Source organism: Carica papaya, chromosome 4 (assembly GCF_054855325.1).
Source record: "Carica papaya isolate Zhongbai chromosome 4, ASM5485532v1, whole genome shotgun sequence".
NCBI classification, from domain to species: Eukaryota; Viridiplantae; Streptophyta; class Magnoliopsida; order Brassicales; family Caricaceae; genus Carica; species Carica papaya.
Genome location: NC_142312.1, coordinates 3,320,304 through 3,335,183, shown reverse-complemented (window position 1 = coordinate 3,335,183; position 14,880 = coordinate 3,320,304). Strand labels below are relative to the sequence as shown.

The window sequence follows — 14,880 nt, the reverse complement described above, 5'->3', positions numbered from 1 at the left end:
CATGTTTATGGTTAAAAATTTAGATAATTTGAATTTTAATTAAATAAAAAATCACATGAAAATAAATTATATTTTACCCAAAATAATAAAAGAAGATGAAGACAGAAGGAGCAGATTCACCTGCTCTCTTGAAAAATTTGAAAAGAATCAATTTTATTGACAAAAAATTCCTTCCAAACATAGTGTCTGCGGCTTCGTAAAGTTTATTATACGCACACACATGCAAAAGTGTTTGAAAATTTCATAAACTCACAAAATTAAATAGCTTAAGTAAAATCTAACGGTTGAAACTTCATCTAATGATTTTTAAACTAACGGCTGAGATTTGTTAAATTGTGTTGGTATAGATAATTATAAAACTGTTATAGCTCTCAATTTGATTTTGACGTCGATCAAAGTTATGCCTACAGCTAATATACTATTCTTTCTTTTGTATTTTTTGTAGTCATTTTAATTTCGTAGTAATTAAGTGGTTCCCGTATTGACGTCATATATTTTATTTAAATAATACCAAATTAAAATTTATTTATTTTATGAATATATTATAATTAAAATTGACTATTTTATAAAGTTTAATTCAGCGAGATTAATAATTTAAATTATTATTGAATTGCTGTAACAAGGAATTTTATGTCTGAATTCTGATATGTTAGAATTCAATTCAATACGGTTTCTTTTGTTAAAGTACATATATGAGTCGAATTATATTTTGTTTGGTTGGAAAAGAGGAGGTCGGGTTCAGATTTGACATTCAACAACACGTCCAAATTCAGCTCATGTATATATATATATATATTTTTTATATTTTATTATTATAAACATACGTATATTTATAAAAAAAAACAAATAAAATACATTATACTAATAAACACAATTTATTCAGATTGATAAATATAATTTGATTTATTATTATATATCAATAAATATGTTTTAATTAATAAAATAAAATTATATTTATATAAATATAATAAAATGATTGACTTGAATTTGAGTCGAACTATTTATAAACCGATACATTAATTTTACATGTTGGAAATAGAATTGATTTTTTATAATTTTTCTTAGGGGGTTGGATCCTTGAACGTTTAGGCAATATGATAAAAAAAAAAAAAAAACATAAATTTAATCTCTCAATACACATTAGATTATATTTTTTTTTTAATTTTAATTTTAATTTTTCCTCACAAAATAACATTTTCACAACATTCAAGCAAACACAACTCTGTGCTTGTTGTTTCCTTTTTTTTCGAAATTTCAGTTATCTTAAATCTACCCTTCCTTAGATCCCACTTTTCTTAAACTTTTCAAACTACCTAACACAAAAAGAGTAAAACAAAAAACCAAAAAGTCTTTTCCACATTTTACATGTAAATGGAGATGGACCTAAACTTACTCAAGGTATAATTACATACGTGTGAGTAACTCAACACATATTATATATATATATATATACCACCTTGCTGCCGTATATTTGTCCGGGCATGAATGAGAACTAATCCAAGAAGGGAGGGGGGGGCAAGAGAATATTAGGTTAATAATCTGAACCCTCCAATCATATTTTAGAATTTGCTGGTATGGTTGGAGAACTACTCCCTTTTAGTTCCCTCAATTCCCAATTCTTCAAACTTAATCCTACTTTTGTTTTCCCCCATTTTCGTTTCTGTTTGTTATATTCATTGCTTTTTTTTTTTTTTTTTTACTTGGGTGAGTGAGCATTTTTCTTCAAAAGGTTTCCATAAAAATGAAATTTTAAAAGGCAGTGTGATGTGATCTGATTTGACTTGGACGACCACCTTTCTTTAAAATAAATAATGATTGAAAATTTAAAGAGGTTAATTTGATGGGAAGCAAGTATGATTTGTACCTCCATTCAATTTATTTTAATTTTTTTATGGTTCTATTCTGTAGTTTGAATTTATTTTAAGTCGGTCCCAGAAATTTATTTTTCATTATTTTATATGAATGTTTAGGTTTTAGATTTTTATTTTGTTAATTTTGATTAATTTAGTGTTAAACTTAGAAAAAATTTGTATTTAAAAGCTCAAACGCTTGCATACATCATTTAAAGATCACTAAAAATAAGAGTGTTCAAATATATGTTTAATTTACAAGATAATAAAATATATTCCTGAATTTTGTTGGAGACTAAACGTTTTTCTGAAAACCGTGTTGATGACTCTTGCTCAAACCATTGATCTCGCACAGGTCGCCGCCGAATGCGCTTTTGTTACAAAAGCTTAAAAGGTGCAGATCATTCAGTTCTACAAATATTTCCATCAAAATAAATATGAACACCAACTTGAAAGAGATGACATACCTCATTGTTCATCTTTCTTGCCAATAAATAACAGAACAGTTTATGACTTTCTATTTTACATGAGAGAATATGTCTGTGTGTGTGTGTGTATATAGCAGATTACATAACTTCATACATGCTATATCTCTGATTTAATACCAGTGAAAAGTCCGGTGAAATATCTAGTGTGGCACGGTAAAGAAATAAAATCAAACTGAACCATATTTTCTTTCCCTCAGTCTCCAGGTTCCTTGAGGAGAAACTGGGGGACGACCCCAGGAGGCTTCACTGGCAACAGCACTATTTAGGTCTTCTGGTCGTGAGTAGCCTTGTCCCGTTCCGTTTACCTGTATCAAATCAAACTCAATTCAAGGCCTGTTCATGAGGTGGCAAAATTCAAATGGGTGCAGATTAAGTTCCCATTCAATTTAGGAGGAAAACAGTGCAGATAGCCTGATTTAATCCAAACATGGACTTGGTAACACAAAATTACATCACGGTTGGAAGCAGGGAGCATCTGTAAACTGCTGCCACAGCTACACGAAATTAACCTCTAAGCTGTCATCTTAGGACCCAAAAACCCGAATCCATACGCTAAGTCACCCACCCAGTGTTACCTTACAATCATATGATATTCAACAGTAGAACATTAATGTAACTGCCAAGATCATTCAAAAGCATTTCATATGGTCACAACAAATTTTTCTTTGAGCAGCTATTAACTTCGCAGATGAAAATTTTACCCAGAAAGTAATGAACTTTGACCAGACTGACCTGTCTAGACAGACTCTTATCTTCACATATGCAAATAATATCGATTTGCCAATCATTTACCATGATTTAAAATGTCCAGTAGCATATTTGACATAAAGGTAAAGTAAACTTACTGTCTCCATGCAAGCAGAAAGAATTGACATGCCCGGCAATGCATCAAGCCCTCGCTGTAAACAAATATAATTGAAGATGTATTGTTAGCAAAATGTAGCAACAGTTACTGTATCTCTCCAGGCTGGAACAAGAAGCCAAAAAATCTAAATGGCATACCAGTCCTTCCACCCTCGCCTTGTAAACATAGCCTCCACAACAGAACAATACAGATGAGACAATTAATCTGCTCAACACCAATCACTTCAAATTTCAAAACATGGTGCAATAAGATGAATACAATTTTATTAGTTGCTTACTTTTCAGCAGGGAGAAAAGGGATGATGAGAAAAATAAATTTAAAGCATGGTGCACAATCACCAAATTGAATTAGGTCACTTGTTCACCTACAGAAAATTCATAACCAATAAATGGAGTTCAATCTTGTCTGTATTTGTGTTGGGGTGTGGAATTTGGATAGGAAGACTAGCAGCTTTTCCATGAACCAAAGTTCTACAAGCATAACCAAAACTTTCTTGAAAGCATAAAGATACAATCTACACAATCTATAATCTGGCTCAAATTTTTGGCTATAACCTATAACAAGGATACTCCATACTACACGTGATTTGTGTTTCAATTATTTAGCTTTTAACTTCATTTTTAATTTTGAGTTAGGAAATTGTCATACATGCAAGAGAAAACTCCAAATAAAGCCCATCCTTTCATAGAGTCTCCTCCTTGATTCTGCTTAGACTCTGCAAATTTAAGGAAGCCAGACTAGTATCAGCAAAATAAACAAGAAATTTTAACCAAGGTAGAAGATAGCATGATTCTTTAGTTAATATGTGCAGAACTACTCAAACTAAATGAACTTTATTCCTTCTGAGTTTTCTGAATGTGTTATAGGGAAAAGGGAGGAGAATAGAGAGAAGAGTTTGTTTAGAACAATATGAGCTCACCGCACATTTTGGTGAGCACAAACTGGATGGGCTCATAACCCTTAATTGGTATGCTAATATTGACTTCATATGGAGTATCACGAGCTTTCTCACCTGGCAGCACTTACAAGTAGTTAGAAGATTGCAAATAACAGGTATATCAACATCAGCTGTTAGTAGTAGTACTCATACATCTCCAATCCAGATTCAGTATTGTGGGCGATAAAGTTGTAGGGGGACTTCCAGTTGAAGCTGAGCCTGATACTCTAAGCTCCAGGCCGTCCTCCGGGTAAACCTGAGATGGCACTCAAAACAAGGATCAAAACCAGGAAAATCCATGCAAAAACATAACATTCTCAATCTCGGGCTGATCAAAATGAAATACCTTGACAATAGGTTTCTGGACCAAAGTAGAAAGAGAAGCAATTGCTGTCATATAAAGAGCTACATGAGCCTGTTCAGTGTTGAAGCTGCAAAAAAAAAAAGAAAGTAAAAGGGAAACAAATTTTCGTCGCTACATCAAAGCACTAACACCACGGGTCTCACGTACTAAATAAACATTTGTACCTAAAATCATGATGTGGCTTTTCAAAACCGAACTGTGTCATGCCATTGTAAACCTAGAAGTTAGTGAAAGAAATTCATTTCATTTAGTGTTCCCCTTTTGCGTGTAAAACTTAGCATTATGCAAAAAATCCGAAACACGACCACTAACAATTTCCCATGATCGAGGATGGAAACCAGCAGTGAAGCCCTGGAACACCCGTGGACCTGGTTTCTCACATGGAACTGCTAGGTCAACAATGACTCTGAAACAGTTAGAAATTGAATGATTTAGAGATCGTGGCAAGATGAGATTTAAACCAGTTTACTTGCTTGGTTGGATCAAGACAGCTAGATTTTCCTCTCAAAATAAAGTAACATATATTGAAGGCTTTTTGACAATCAGACTATGACATCCAGCACTTGAGTTTTCTTTTCTTTTCTTTTCTTTTCTTCTTTCTATTTCATCATTTTCTTTCATCTGCTTCTCCTTGAAGCACAAGCATCCTTGCAATGTAGATTGTATAAGACATGTTTTAACACCAAATTGCAAAAACCTGAGTCCTGGGACTAGAGAGAGAGAATCATGCATCAATACCCATATAGAAAGCTAGTAGAAACTTGGAAACCTTTCCTTTAAAGTTCCAGTAATAGCTTAGTGAAAGTTGGGAAATAATTAATCTTTCTAAATAAACAGCCATCAAATGATAATTAATCACTTGAAAATATTACAAAGATCAGAAACCCTCATCTAAGAATAAAGATTAATTGCAATATAATAATATAAAATGAAATAACTAAAATATTGAACACACACTTTATGTCAAGGTATACTTCACTCACCTGCGTTTAAACTACTAAGAAATCTATCTGATTCCTCTTTGCCATACTGGAAAAAAAAAATGATATAGCTGGAACCCCACCGTACACCCAACCCCCCTGGTCCCGCGTGCATACATGTACACTAAGATTTTCAATAAATGTCTTATTATTAGCACAAGCAATCACATGATAATTTGTATCTATCCAACTCCGATACTGAATACAATAGCCTCCACATCTGTCTACCCAACTTTTGTTTTAGTATTTGTGTATTTCCACTTTGTTACTCATCAATTTAATCATCTACCATACCAAATGAAACATATCAATACAGGAGTAGCAAACACAACAAGGCCTCTAGTCCTTCTAGCAATGAGGATTTTAATAATGAGTTCTTCTTGCAAAGAACCCTTGTGTCAATTTACAAGGCCCCCCATGCCCTCAACCCACTGGTTGTCAGTAATTAATCACTTCTAATACAGGCTACAACAATTGTTTATAGCACCAGTATCATACAGACAGCAGTTCCTGAACTATAAAATAGCAATCAACAATCACATAACCTGCAAGGTGATTTGTAAGTAACATTGCAGATGCAGCCAAGCCCACCTGAAATAAGAAGAAAGGGAATGCCTCTTAAGAAGCTTGTTCAACTTTTCGGAATCACAAAGCCATAAAATCAAAGGTAAAGAGGCAATGTATTGAAAACTTCTAAGAAATTTTTCTGCAAGTGCCAAAGAACAGAAGTAAAAAAGAAAACCTACAAGACCATAAAGCTGGCATCATGTTGATGATTACATCACTAGCTCACCCTAATTCAATGCACAAAGTCCTACTATCCTATCACTTAGAATTAGAAAGTCCTATGTCAATCTTAGGGTAATAGTGTCCTTGAAACCTAAAGATACCTTGTAAAACATTAAACCTTGAGCATTCCTAGATCGATGCATTTATGAGAATTTGAGTGCAGAAAATGTGTGCATGTGTGTTGTGTGTGTATCAGCTGTGTTATCTAGTGACTAAATTATGATTAACACTGTGGGAAAGGCAGAGTCTGGTAGCATTTGAGCCATCAAAACAAAAATCACTAAATTTAATGAAGAATAAACAATATTATTGGTAGCACTTCAAACAGCTACATCCCAAATCTTGGACATGAAGAGCATACAGACCTCTACATTCTTCATTTAAACAATTTCCGCATATCATATTTACCTAAAATAACACAAACAAAAAGATTAATTAAATCCGTATCAATTAACTGAGGCAAAAAATTGCAGACTTCATAAAAGGGTATCTTATTAATAACCAACTATACTAATATCACACAAGTCCAAACAATATCCAAGAACAGAAATGCACAGAAGCACAGTAAAACCTGAGCTGTACGGCCCATTTTGTCATAACTCTGCTCACAATTCATCAGATCACCATAGTAATACCCCTGAAAACAAAGTGAAATATGTTAGGTTTTAAAAACCTAAAAATCAGCTTCAAACTAACAACAATAGAACATTAAGCCTACACTTAACAGAGAATAGTGCAAAAACTTCCAAAACTAGTTTAAGAGTATCAAAAACCAAGTTTCAAGTTTTTTGTTGGAAATGGTATGAAGTAAAACTATCTTACAAAAGGAATAGGAGACAACCAAAGGAGGATAGCATTTCCATGCTTTTTTACAAACACGGTGTGCTGAAGGTGGTCTACAGATTGCGCCTTCAAGAAACAGTTTTTTCAGGGGCATTCCATCAGGAATATCTTTCAATAGCAAATGGATTTTTTCATTCCACTGTCCTTGGACACAACATTCTTGTCTTCTTTGAGGAGTTTCTTCCCTTTCCAAAAATATTACTTGAATGTATTTTGAATAAATTTAGTTTAAAAGATTTTCTAAATTTCATCTCTTATGCATAACCTTTCTAGTTTCGAATCTTCTTCATTTCATATTATCCAGCACTAATGTTACCTTTATCTTCCTCTTACCTGAATTTGGATCAGGTTAATTATTCAAAAGAATATAAGAAAACTAAATAAAAACTAAGCTAAAGCTGTCCTAATAGTCTGTCAAGCTTTCTCATTACATGGAATGACCTGCCGTCTTTTGTAAAACAGAATAATACTGCAAAAGGAATGCCAGCTACTTCATTTATAGTTATGACATTCACAAACAAACTTCTTAAAGGAAGCTCACTTGAATAAAGTCAACATGTCCTGAACCAGCAATAAAATAGTTGGATTGATCAAATCTGCCAAAATCTACATATCCCTGCATGAATATGGGAATGTGACTTCAGATAAACATTCTAACACCACCCCTAGAGTGTGAATAATGAAAATATCCACTTCCAGATCAAATAACATTCTTCACATTTTCTCTGCACTTGATGATTGATGAAATCTTGATTTTTCGTGATTAATACACGTAATAACAATATGTAACACGTCTGTTCTGTAGCCACTGTAAGGCATTATAGAAACACTGCACCAATGCAGCAGTAAACTATATACCGTTATAAACAAAAATAAGGACCATAAAACTATAAACCATGACCAAAATGGTTCTAATGGTTCTGCGAAAAACTCCCTTTTCCTTGGGTTGAAGGTTTAGGAGGCCGATAAACGGGAAAGAACTATAGTTGACCATAGAGCTATGCTTGGGTCCAAATGCAAATTCTATTAGAGTATTCTAGTTCCATATCCAATTCAACCTAGTTGAATTTGTAAATTCCTACTTAGCGGAGTTAGAACAAAAATCCTAAGTAAAAAAAATCCATCACTATATAATTTGATATATGAGTAGAATTGATTCAATTGTGAATCAATTATGAAAATTATGATTTACTCCTACATACCAATTATTAGACTAATGAATAGAATGAGAACACAAAGGAATTGAACGAAACCAACTATAAGTCTAAATTTTAACGAATGTCAATTGTTGAAGCCATTAATTTCCGTGAGTTGTATGACAAAAAGCTTCTAACCCAAAATGAGGATGCAAGTGCTTCTAAACATAATATCACTTTTTGAGGAAAAAAAACAGTAGGATAATATTATTCACAACGAAAATAATTCAAATTGTTAATGCATATGTTTATATTATTTACATTTCTAAATTTAGTTCATCACTCGACTGGCCATTAACACCTCATGGGTTAGTACAAAGAGTGCAGGAAGGAGCCTTGTATTATCTGTTACAATTGTTTCAAATGGGAAAAAGAAGCAAAATGATTTATACTTGAGAACATGATGGTATAGACTACCGTTTGGGATCTAGTCTCAACGTCTTTGCAAAATCTAACCACCAAATCAGCTTCCTGCAAGAATAGAAACTTAAGATAATTGCTTGATACACAAAGCAGCATGACCTACACACTTAGCTTATTGCACATTGTAACAGTAAATTTTTTAAGGAAAAAATAAGATATATGGGACTCACCTTCCCTTCATACTCAAATGGATATCCAATCCAGCCACTCTAGAAATCAACTTAAGAAAAACATCCATATGAAATCTATAAAAGAATTTTAATTGAAGATGGCTTGGCATCAAAAACCAAGTCCCCGTATCTCCTCGTGCCATTTTAATATTTCTATCCCTATATTAGCCTTATAAATAATTGTTTGTTTGAAACTTTCAATTAACTTAGAGAGGATACAAAGTCAAGAAGACGACTGGAATTATCAAGAGCATAGCAATTAGTTCTCGGTACCACCACTGAGGCAGCTCCAAGAGCCTTCAAAAGAACAGCTGAAAGAGACAAGTGAATTTATATTACAAACAATAACGCTAACTGTTATCACTTAAAGCAACAAACGAAGCTTAATGAAGAAACGGTGAATTGACGACCTTACCAGTGACTACAACGAGTATGCAGTTAAAGGATACACATTTAAACGGCACATTCTTCCCCCGCAGTGCTTCAAATGAAAGAGCGTGACATGTCGATAAAGTAAAATTAGCTTGCAATGATAAAATACAAAGCGAACATTCAAAAGAAAACGAATTCTAAACCAGTAACTTGAAGGCAATTAATAATCAGTGGAATCTCTATAAATGCAAGTTACACTCCAATGCAAAAGGAGGAAGACGATACTACTACATCCTTGTAAATTAGTCGGAGAGAATCTAAACCAGATGTGTACAATCAATAACCGTTAAAGCATCAAGTTCACTTACGGAATCTGCCGAGATTCGGCTTAATCTCCATTTCAATAATAAAATTTTTATGGACAACAGAGCATGGAAGAGAAAATGCGATCCTTGCAAGAGAAACACCTAAACGTGAATACCGCCGGCGACCAGGGGAAATCAAGAAGAAAATACCAATAACAGGAGAGCTTAAAATGATTCAGGGCAACTTCTTCAAGTGACGAAACTACCCTTGAGCTCTCGAGAAGAAGACAGCTCTGGAGACAAATAAAACGGCACGAGTTTGGTGAGTCATTTAATTTCGTTTTATATTTATTTTTGTTTAGACATTATTTATATTATGTTATATAATATTATCTTTTTAAAAAATTGTTACATATGTTTTACTTGTTTACTTACTTTTAATATTAAAAATTGAAAAAATATTTTTAAAACATCTAAATATGTATAAAAAAAAATTAAATGTACCATAATGGTTTAAAAAATAAAATATATTAAGTACCGAAATTATATGATACATTTTTTATTTCATTTAATATCTAATCATAATCATTCATTAAATTCAATGTTCCAAAATCATTAAAAAAAAAAAAAGAACAAGTCCTTTGCAGTTTGATGATGATACCATTAATCTTATATGTTTCCTTTTTTATCTTCCTCTGTGCCATAGCTATTATGCTAACATTTAAGTTGGAAAACTTGTGACATTTTATTATTATTATTTTTATTTTTATAATCAAATTCATAATTAAGAATTTTAAAAATCAGATGAAAAATAATATTTCCAATTACAAATATTTTATAGAAAAATAAATAAATCAAAATAGACTCCTTGAGTTTTTATATAAAATTTGTTTCTTTAAATTTTTACCCATAAATTTTATTTTTCAGAAACAAAAACCTTAATTAAATCTACATTAAACCTACGACGAAGTGGCTTTAGGAACTAAAAACGGTGGGTTCTAGTACCGTTTCAGACGTGCTCACGCATGTTTTCGCGTGAGGTAGGCCCCACAGGATTTGCGCCTCTTTTCCGTTGTCCAGAACCTCTCTCCCGGTTTCCACTCTCCATCTCAAAGTCTCTCCGACTCCGCCGCCACGACTGACGAATTCTTCTTCCTCCGGCGACAAAAGCCCAGAAGAAACTTACAGCGCGGCCGAGTAGCGGAGGAAACAGCTAAAATGGCTACAGTCACTGCCAAATCCCTAAATCTCCCTCAACCCAGACCACTCTCTTTATCCCCTCATAGACCCCTTAAATCCCCAAATCTCCCTTTTCTTCCCCAAAAATGCCGCTACCCGTCGATCAAAGCTTCCTCCACTCTTTCCCCTCCGGCTACATCCACGGTCGACTCTTTAATCCCCAGCGACTACAGAGTCGAGATCCTCTCTGAATCCCTGCCTTTAATCCAGAGATTCAGGGGCAAAACTATTGTGGTCAAGTATGGCGGCGCCGCCATGACTTCCCCGGAACTCAAGGCCTCCGTTGTGAGCGACCTCGTCCTTCTCGCCTGCGTTGGACTCCGGCCCGTCCTCGTCCACGGCGGGGGACCCGACATCAACCACTACCTTCGGCAACTCAACATCAAAGCCGAGTTCCGCGACGGCCTCCGGGTCACCGATGCCGCCACTATGGAAATCGTGTCCATGGTTTTGGTCGGGAAGGTTAACAAGAACCTTGTCTCCCTCATTAACACAGCGGGTGCCACCGCCGTCGGATTATCGGGCATCGACGGCCGACTCCTCACTGCCCGTCCCGTGCCCAACTCCGCCCAGCTTGGATTCGTCGGGGAGGTTGCCCGTGTTGACTCTAATGTGCTCCGGCCGCTTGTGGACTCCGGTCTTATTCCTGTGATTGCATCCGTGGCCGCGGACGAGTCCGGGCAATCCTACAACATCAACGCGGACACAGTCGCCGGAGAGATAGCCGCTGCATTGGGCGCCGAGAAGTTGATTCTGTTGACCGATGTCGCGGGGATCCTCGAGAACCGGGACGACCCGAGCAGCTTGGTGAAGGAGATAGACATCAAAGGAGTGAAGAAGATGATTCAAGAAGGCAAAGTTGCGGGTGGCATGATTCCTAAAGTCAATTGCTGCATCCGCTCACTCGCGCAAGGAGTGAGAACGGCTAGTATTATTGATGGCAGGAGACAGCATTCGTTGCTTCACGAAATCATGTCCGATGAAGGAGCTGGTACTATGATTACTGGGTAATGCAAATTCAGAGAGTAAACAAAGGCCAAGCAAGCCACTTTTTTCTTCAACCTTAAAATTTTATGTTATTTTTCAGATGGGTGTAAGTTATTTGCAGGGGAAAACAGTGGTCTCTTTAGTTCACATGTTACCCATTTCTGGTTTCATGTGTTGAAAATGCTTTTTCTTTTCCATTATTGGCAATAGAGATAAAGCTTTTTTCCCTGAAACATAAACTGAAACACACTTACAATCATCTGGGAATCTTTAACTAATTATATATAACTCAATAACACGCAATGAACAAGCACTGAAATATGTTGAAAGTGAAGATACAGCCACCCACCCATGACACCCTCCAATCTCAAGGAGATGTTGGTTTGGAAGAATTATTGATGGGTCTTGCAGGTTTTGGTTGATTGAGATTGGGTTTTCCGAACCAAGTCGTGTAGAGAAATTGCTTGTGAGGACCTACATGGTTGCATATAAGCCTCAGCTTTTGCCTCTCCCTCATCCATCTCAACACCACTTTCATGTGATTCTTGCTTGTCAATCCCCTTAATCCAACTTCCTGTAAAAACGTCTCACGTTAATCAAGCGAACAAATCCAGCAACAAATGAATCTAGAAAGAAAAGAATTTGAAGGGAGGGGGTGAGAGGAATTTAGACCTTGACGTGTTCCCAAGTCTCTGCGATAGTGAGAGGACCGTGCTCCTTCAAGATATCGAAGACAACTCTGGTGATTGTTTGGGTTTGCTCTGGTGGAGTCTTAAGTTCAATAGGTTTCATTTTTGGCTTTGGCTTCTTTGAAAAATACCTAACAATACATCCAAACACACCATTGCTACTTCTGTTTTCCAGAATTACACTCCTGAACATCTCTATTTTCCGCTTCTTTCCTGGAGACCAACGCCCAAATTCGCACAAAATGAGTTGTGAATGCAAGGCGTTCGTCGAAATGCCCCAAAGGGATCTCTGTTATACGCAGAGTAAAACAAGAATCTGCCCAATTGGGTTTGGTTGAATTGGGTCTGGGCCTAAAATCGTCTTTATATACAATCTGCCGCACAGAGACTCATATTTCCGGCTTTATTTAAATGATTAATTCTTTATTTTTTTATTTTTATGTTAAAAAAGTTAGACACATTCCAAATTTATAACTTTCAAGCAAAACAAGAAAATCTTAATCATTAGAGCTAATTGTAAATTTTATTTAATTTATTAATAACTCTCGTACACATGTACGTACATACACGAGCAAGCTCATGATCAACAGTAGTACAAACTCGAGACTCTTTAACACTGTTTTCAATACAAACAAAGCATTACTGCCAGACACGATAATTAATTAATGATGCCTGGTAAGCTTCTCCTTGATTTTCTCCATCACTCCTTTCTTTGGCTGGTGAGACGCCACACCTGCATCATACGGCGTCGTAGTGGCCGTCGCAGGAGTCTGCTCATCTTTGGGCCTCATACCCGGCAGCTTCTCCTTCACCTTCTCTTTCAGTCCCTTCTTCTTTCTCCTTCCTCCATGCCCGTCATCCTCAGACTGCAGATACATAGTTATATATATATATATATATAAGAGTAACAGATTACGATGACAGGAAACAGGAAAAAAAAAAAAAAAAAAAAAAAAAAGTAATGTAAAGGACCGAATGGAGTTTTTCTATGTTTATGTACCGAGCTGGAGCTAGAGCTTGAGCTTCCAGAGCGATGAAAGATGCCGGAGAGACCGTGGTGCTCTTTGTGATGGCCAGCGGTTGTTTGCATGTGGGTTCCGCTGGTGCCTCCGATTGGGTTGCCGTACTCGTCGGTTTGGGTCGTTGGGAGATTGGTGGATTCCGCCGTCGGAGTAGGTACGGCGCCGTATTGGTTCTGATACTGTGCCATGTAAACCCGGTGATCATACGATGAGTATTAGTTGCAGAAAACACCCTACGTATATCTTTGTAGACTATCCGGGTGTGTTGATCGGTGGAGAGCGATTTATCAAATGTTGTCAAGACGACACGTTGTTTTTTGCATGACACGTGGTGTAATATATGAGTGACACGTGTAACAGGCTTCTTATTCTAGAAACTATATTATAGCCTCTCAAATCTAAATGTTATTGGGAAATATAATATCATATAATTTAAAATTAAAATCTAATAAATTCGTTCAAATTGGTAAATGTTAATGAATTAAAAAATTAATTACCAGTAAATTAATTACACAGTGGGCATGTATGAGCCCGAAAGAAGTATATTACTAAATGGGCCGTATAAATTGTCTTCCCATTGACCCAAAAACTTTCTAGGAACATTTATACGTACATAATATTATATAATACTTTACTTAAAAAGTCAAAAACAATTTAGAATTATTTATTAATTGAGATTCTATATTGTAATTTTTTAAACAGGTGGCTAGGCGCTCTAAAACTATTTTATTAGTTCATGCATGACGAGATTACCTCATCAATCAATATATGTATATATAGTTATATTTCATTGTTTTTTTAATTAGTGTTAAAACGTCATTTGAGTCTCTATTGTTTTTAAATATATACACACATGGATATGCATATATATATATATACGCAAGCCATATCATCAATTGAGATTAGCTTTTAGGTGCAACGAAATGATGAAGATAATAATTTATTTGAGAACATTAATAAATTTTGATGAGTAATAATAATATATATCTGTCGATTATGTAACATAAATACAGAAATCATAATATATAAATTAAAAAAGAATAAAAAATTATTATAAAAAAGAATGTATTAATTATTAAATTAAACAGTAACTAAATAATAAAAATAAAAAGCTCAGAATCACCATATTTTGTATAAAATTACAAGAAAATAAATATATTAATTAAAAAAACAATTGAAAAAGGTGAACGTCTATTTACATTATTTAGATACAAAATTAGGCAATAAAATGCCGATCACACTTTAGCTTTTAACAGTCAAGTGGTAGATAAATTCAGATTCAGATTTCTCTTTTAAAGTTGTCAAAAAACACATTTGATTTTTTCCCCCTTATAAAACACCAATCAAAAAAGGGTCACATA

At 34.9% G+C, this 14,880-nt stretch overlaps 4 protein-coding genes across 5 annotated transcripts; 1 reads left to right on the top strand and 3 right to left on the bottom strand.

Annotated features, from left to right (window-relative positions):
• Positions 1–2,299: 2,299 nt before the first annotated feature.
• LOC110822474 (G-protein coupled receptor) lies at positions 2,300–10,727 on the bottom strand. Of its 2 annotated transcripts, XM_088217373.1 has the most exons (19): positions 10,588–10,727; positions 9,646–9,875; positions 9,321–9,386; positions 9,125–9,216; positions 8,906–8,944; positions 8,730–8,783; positions 7,658–7,732; positions 6,845–6,910; positions 6,639–6,681; positions 6,030–6,075; positions 4,817–4,910; positions 4,669–4,721; positions 4,487–4,571; positions 4,294–4,396; positions 4,123–4,215; positions 3,852–3,918; positions 3,341–3,407; positions 3,184–3,237; positions 2,300–2,643 (listed from the first exon to the last, which is right to left on the bottom strand). In XM_088217373.1, the coding sequence occupies exons 2-19, from the start codon at positions 9,674–9,676 to the stop codon at positions 2,506–2,508; spliced, it is 1,266 nt and encodes a 421-aa protein (XP_088073499.1). In that variant the 5' UTR covers positions 9,677–9,875; positions 10,588–10,727; the 3' UTR covers positions 2,300–2,505. The 2 variants fall into 2 exon arrangements, with proteins under 2 accessions (XP_088073499.1, XP_088073500.1); XM_088217374.1 differs by lacking the exons at positions 7,658–7,732; positions 10,588–10,727 and having other exon boundaries at positions 9,646–9,903.
• A 73-nt stretch (positions 10,728–10,800) lies between these two features.
• NAGK (N-acetyl-l-glutamate kinase) lies at positions 10,801–12,008 on the top strand. The gene has a single exon (XM_022052216.2). The coding sequence runs from the start codon at positions 10,801–10,803 to the stop codon at positions 11,830–11,832; it is 1,032 nt and encodes a 343-aa protein (XP_021907908.1). The 3' UTR covers positions 11,833–12,008.
• Positions 12,009–12,064: 56 nt separating this feature from the next.
• On the bottom strand, positions 12,065–12,865 carry LOC110822193 (thiamine-phosphate synthase). Its single transcript, XM_022052217.2, has 2 exons — positions 12,481–12,865; positions 12,065–12,382 (listed from the first exon to the last, which is right to left on the bottom strand). The coding sequence occupies exons 1-2, from the start codon at positions 12,688–12,690 to the stop codon at positions 12,176–12,178; spliced, it is 417 nt and encodes a 138-aa protein (XP_021907909.1). The 5' UTR covers positions 12,691–12,865; the 3' UTR covers positions 12,065–12,175.
• A 136-nt stretch (positions 12,866–13,001) lies between these two features.
• LOC110822473 (dehydrin Xero 1-like) lies at positions 13,002–13,792 on the bottom strand. Its single transcript, XM_022052604.2, has 2 exons — positions 13,498–13,792; positions 13,002–13,363 (listed from the first exon to the last, which is right to left on the bottom strand). The coding sequence occupies exons 1-2, from the start codon at positions 13,705–13,707 to the stop codon at positions 13,160–13,162; spliced, it is 414 nt and encodes a 137-aa protein (XP_021908296.1). The 5' UTR covers positions 13,708–13,792; the 3' UTR covers positions 13,002–13,159.
• Positions 13,793–14,880: the final 1,088 nt, after the last annotated feature.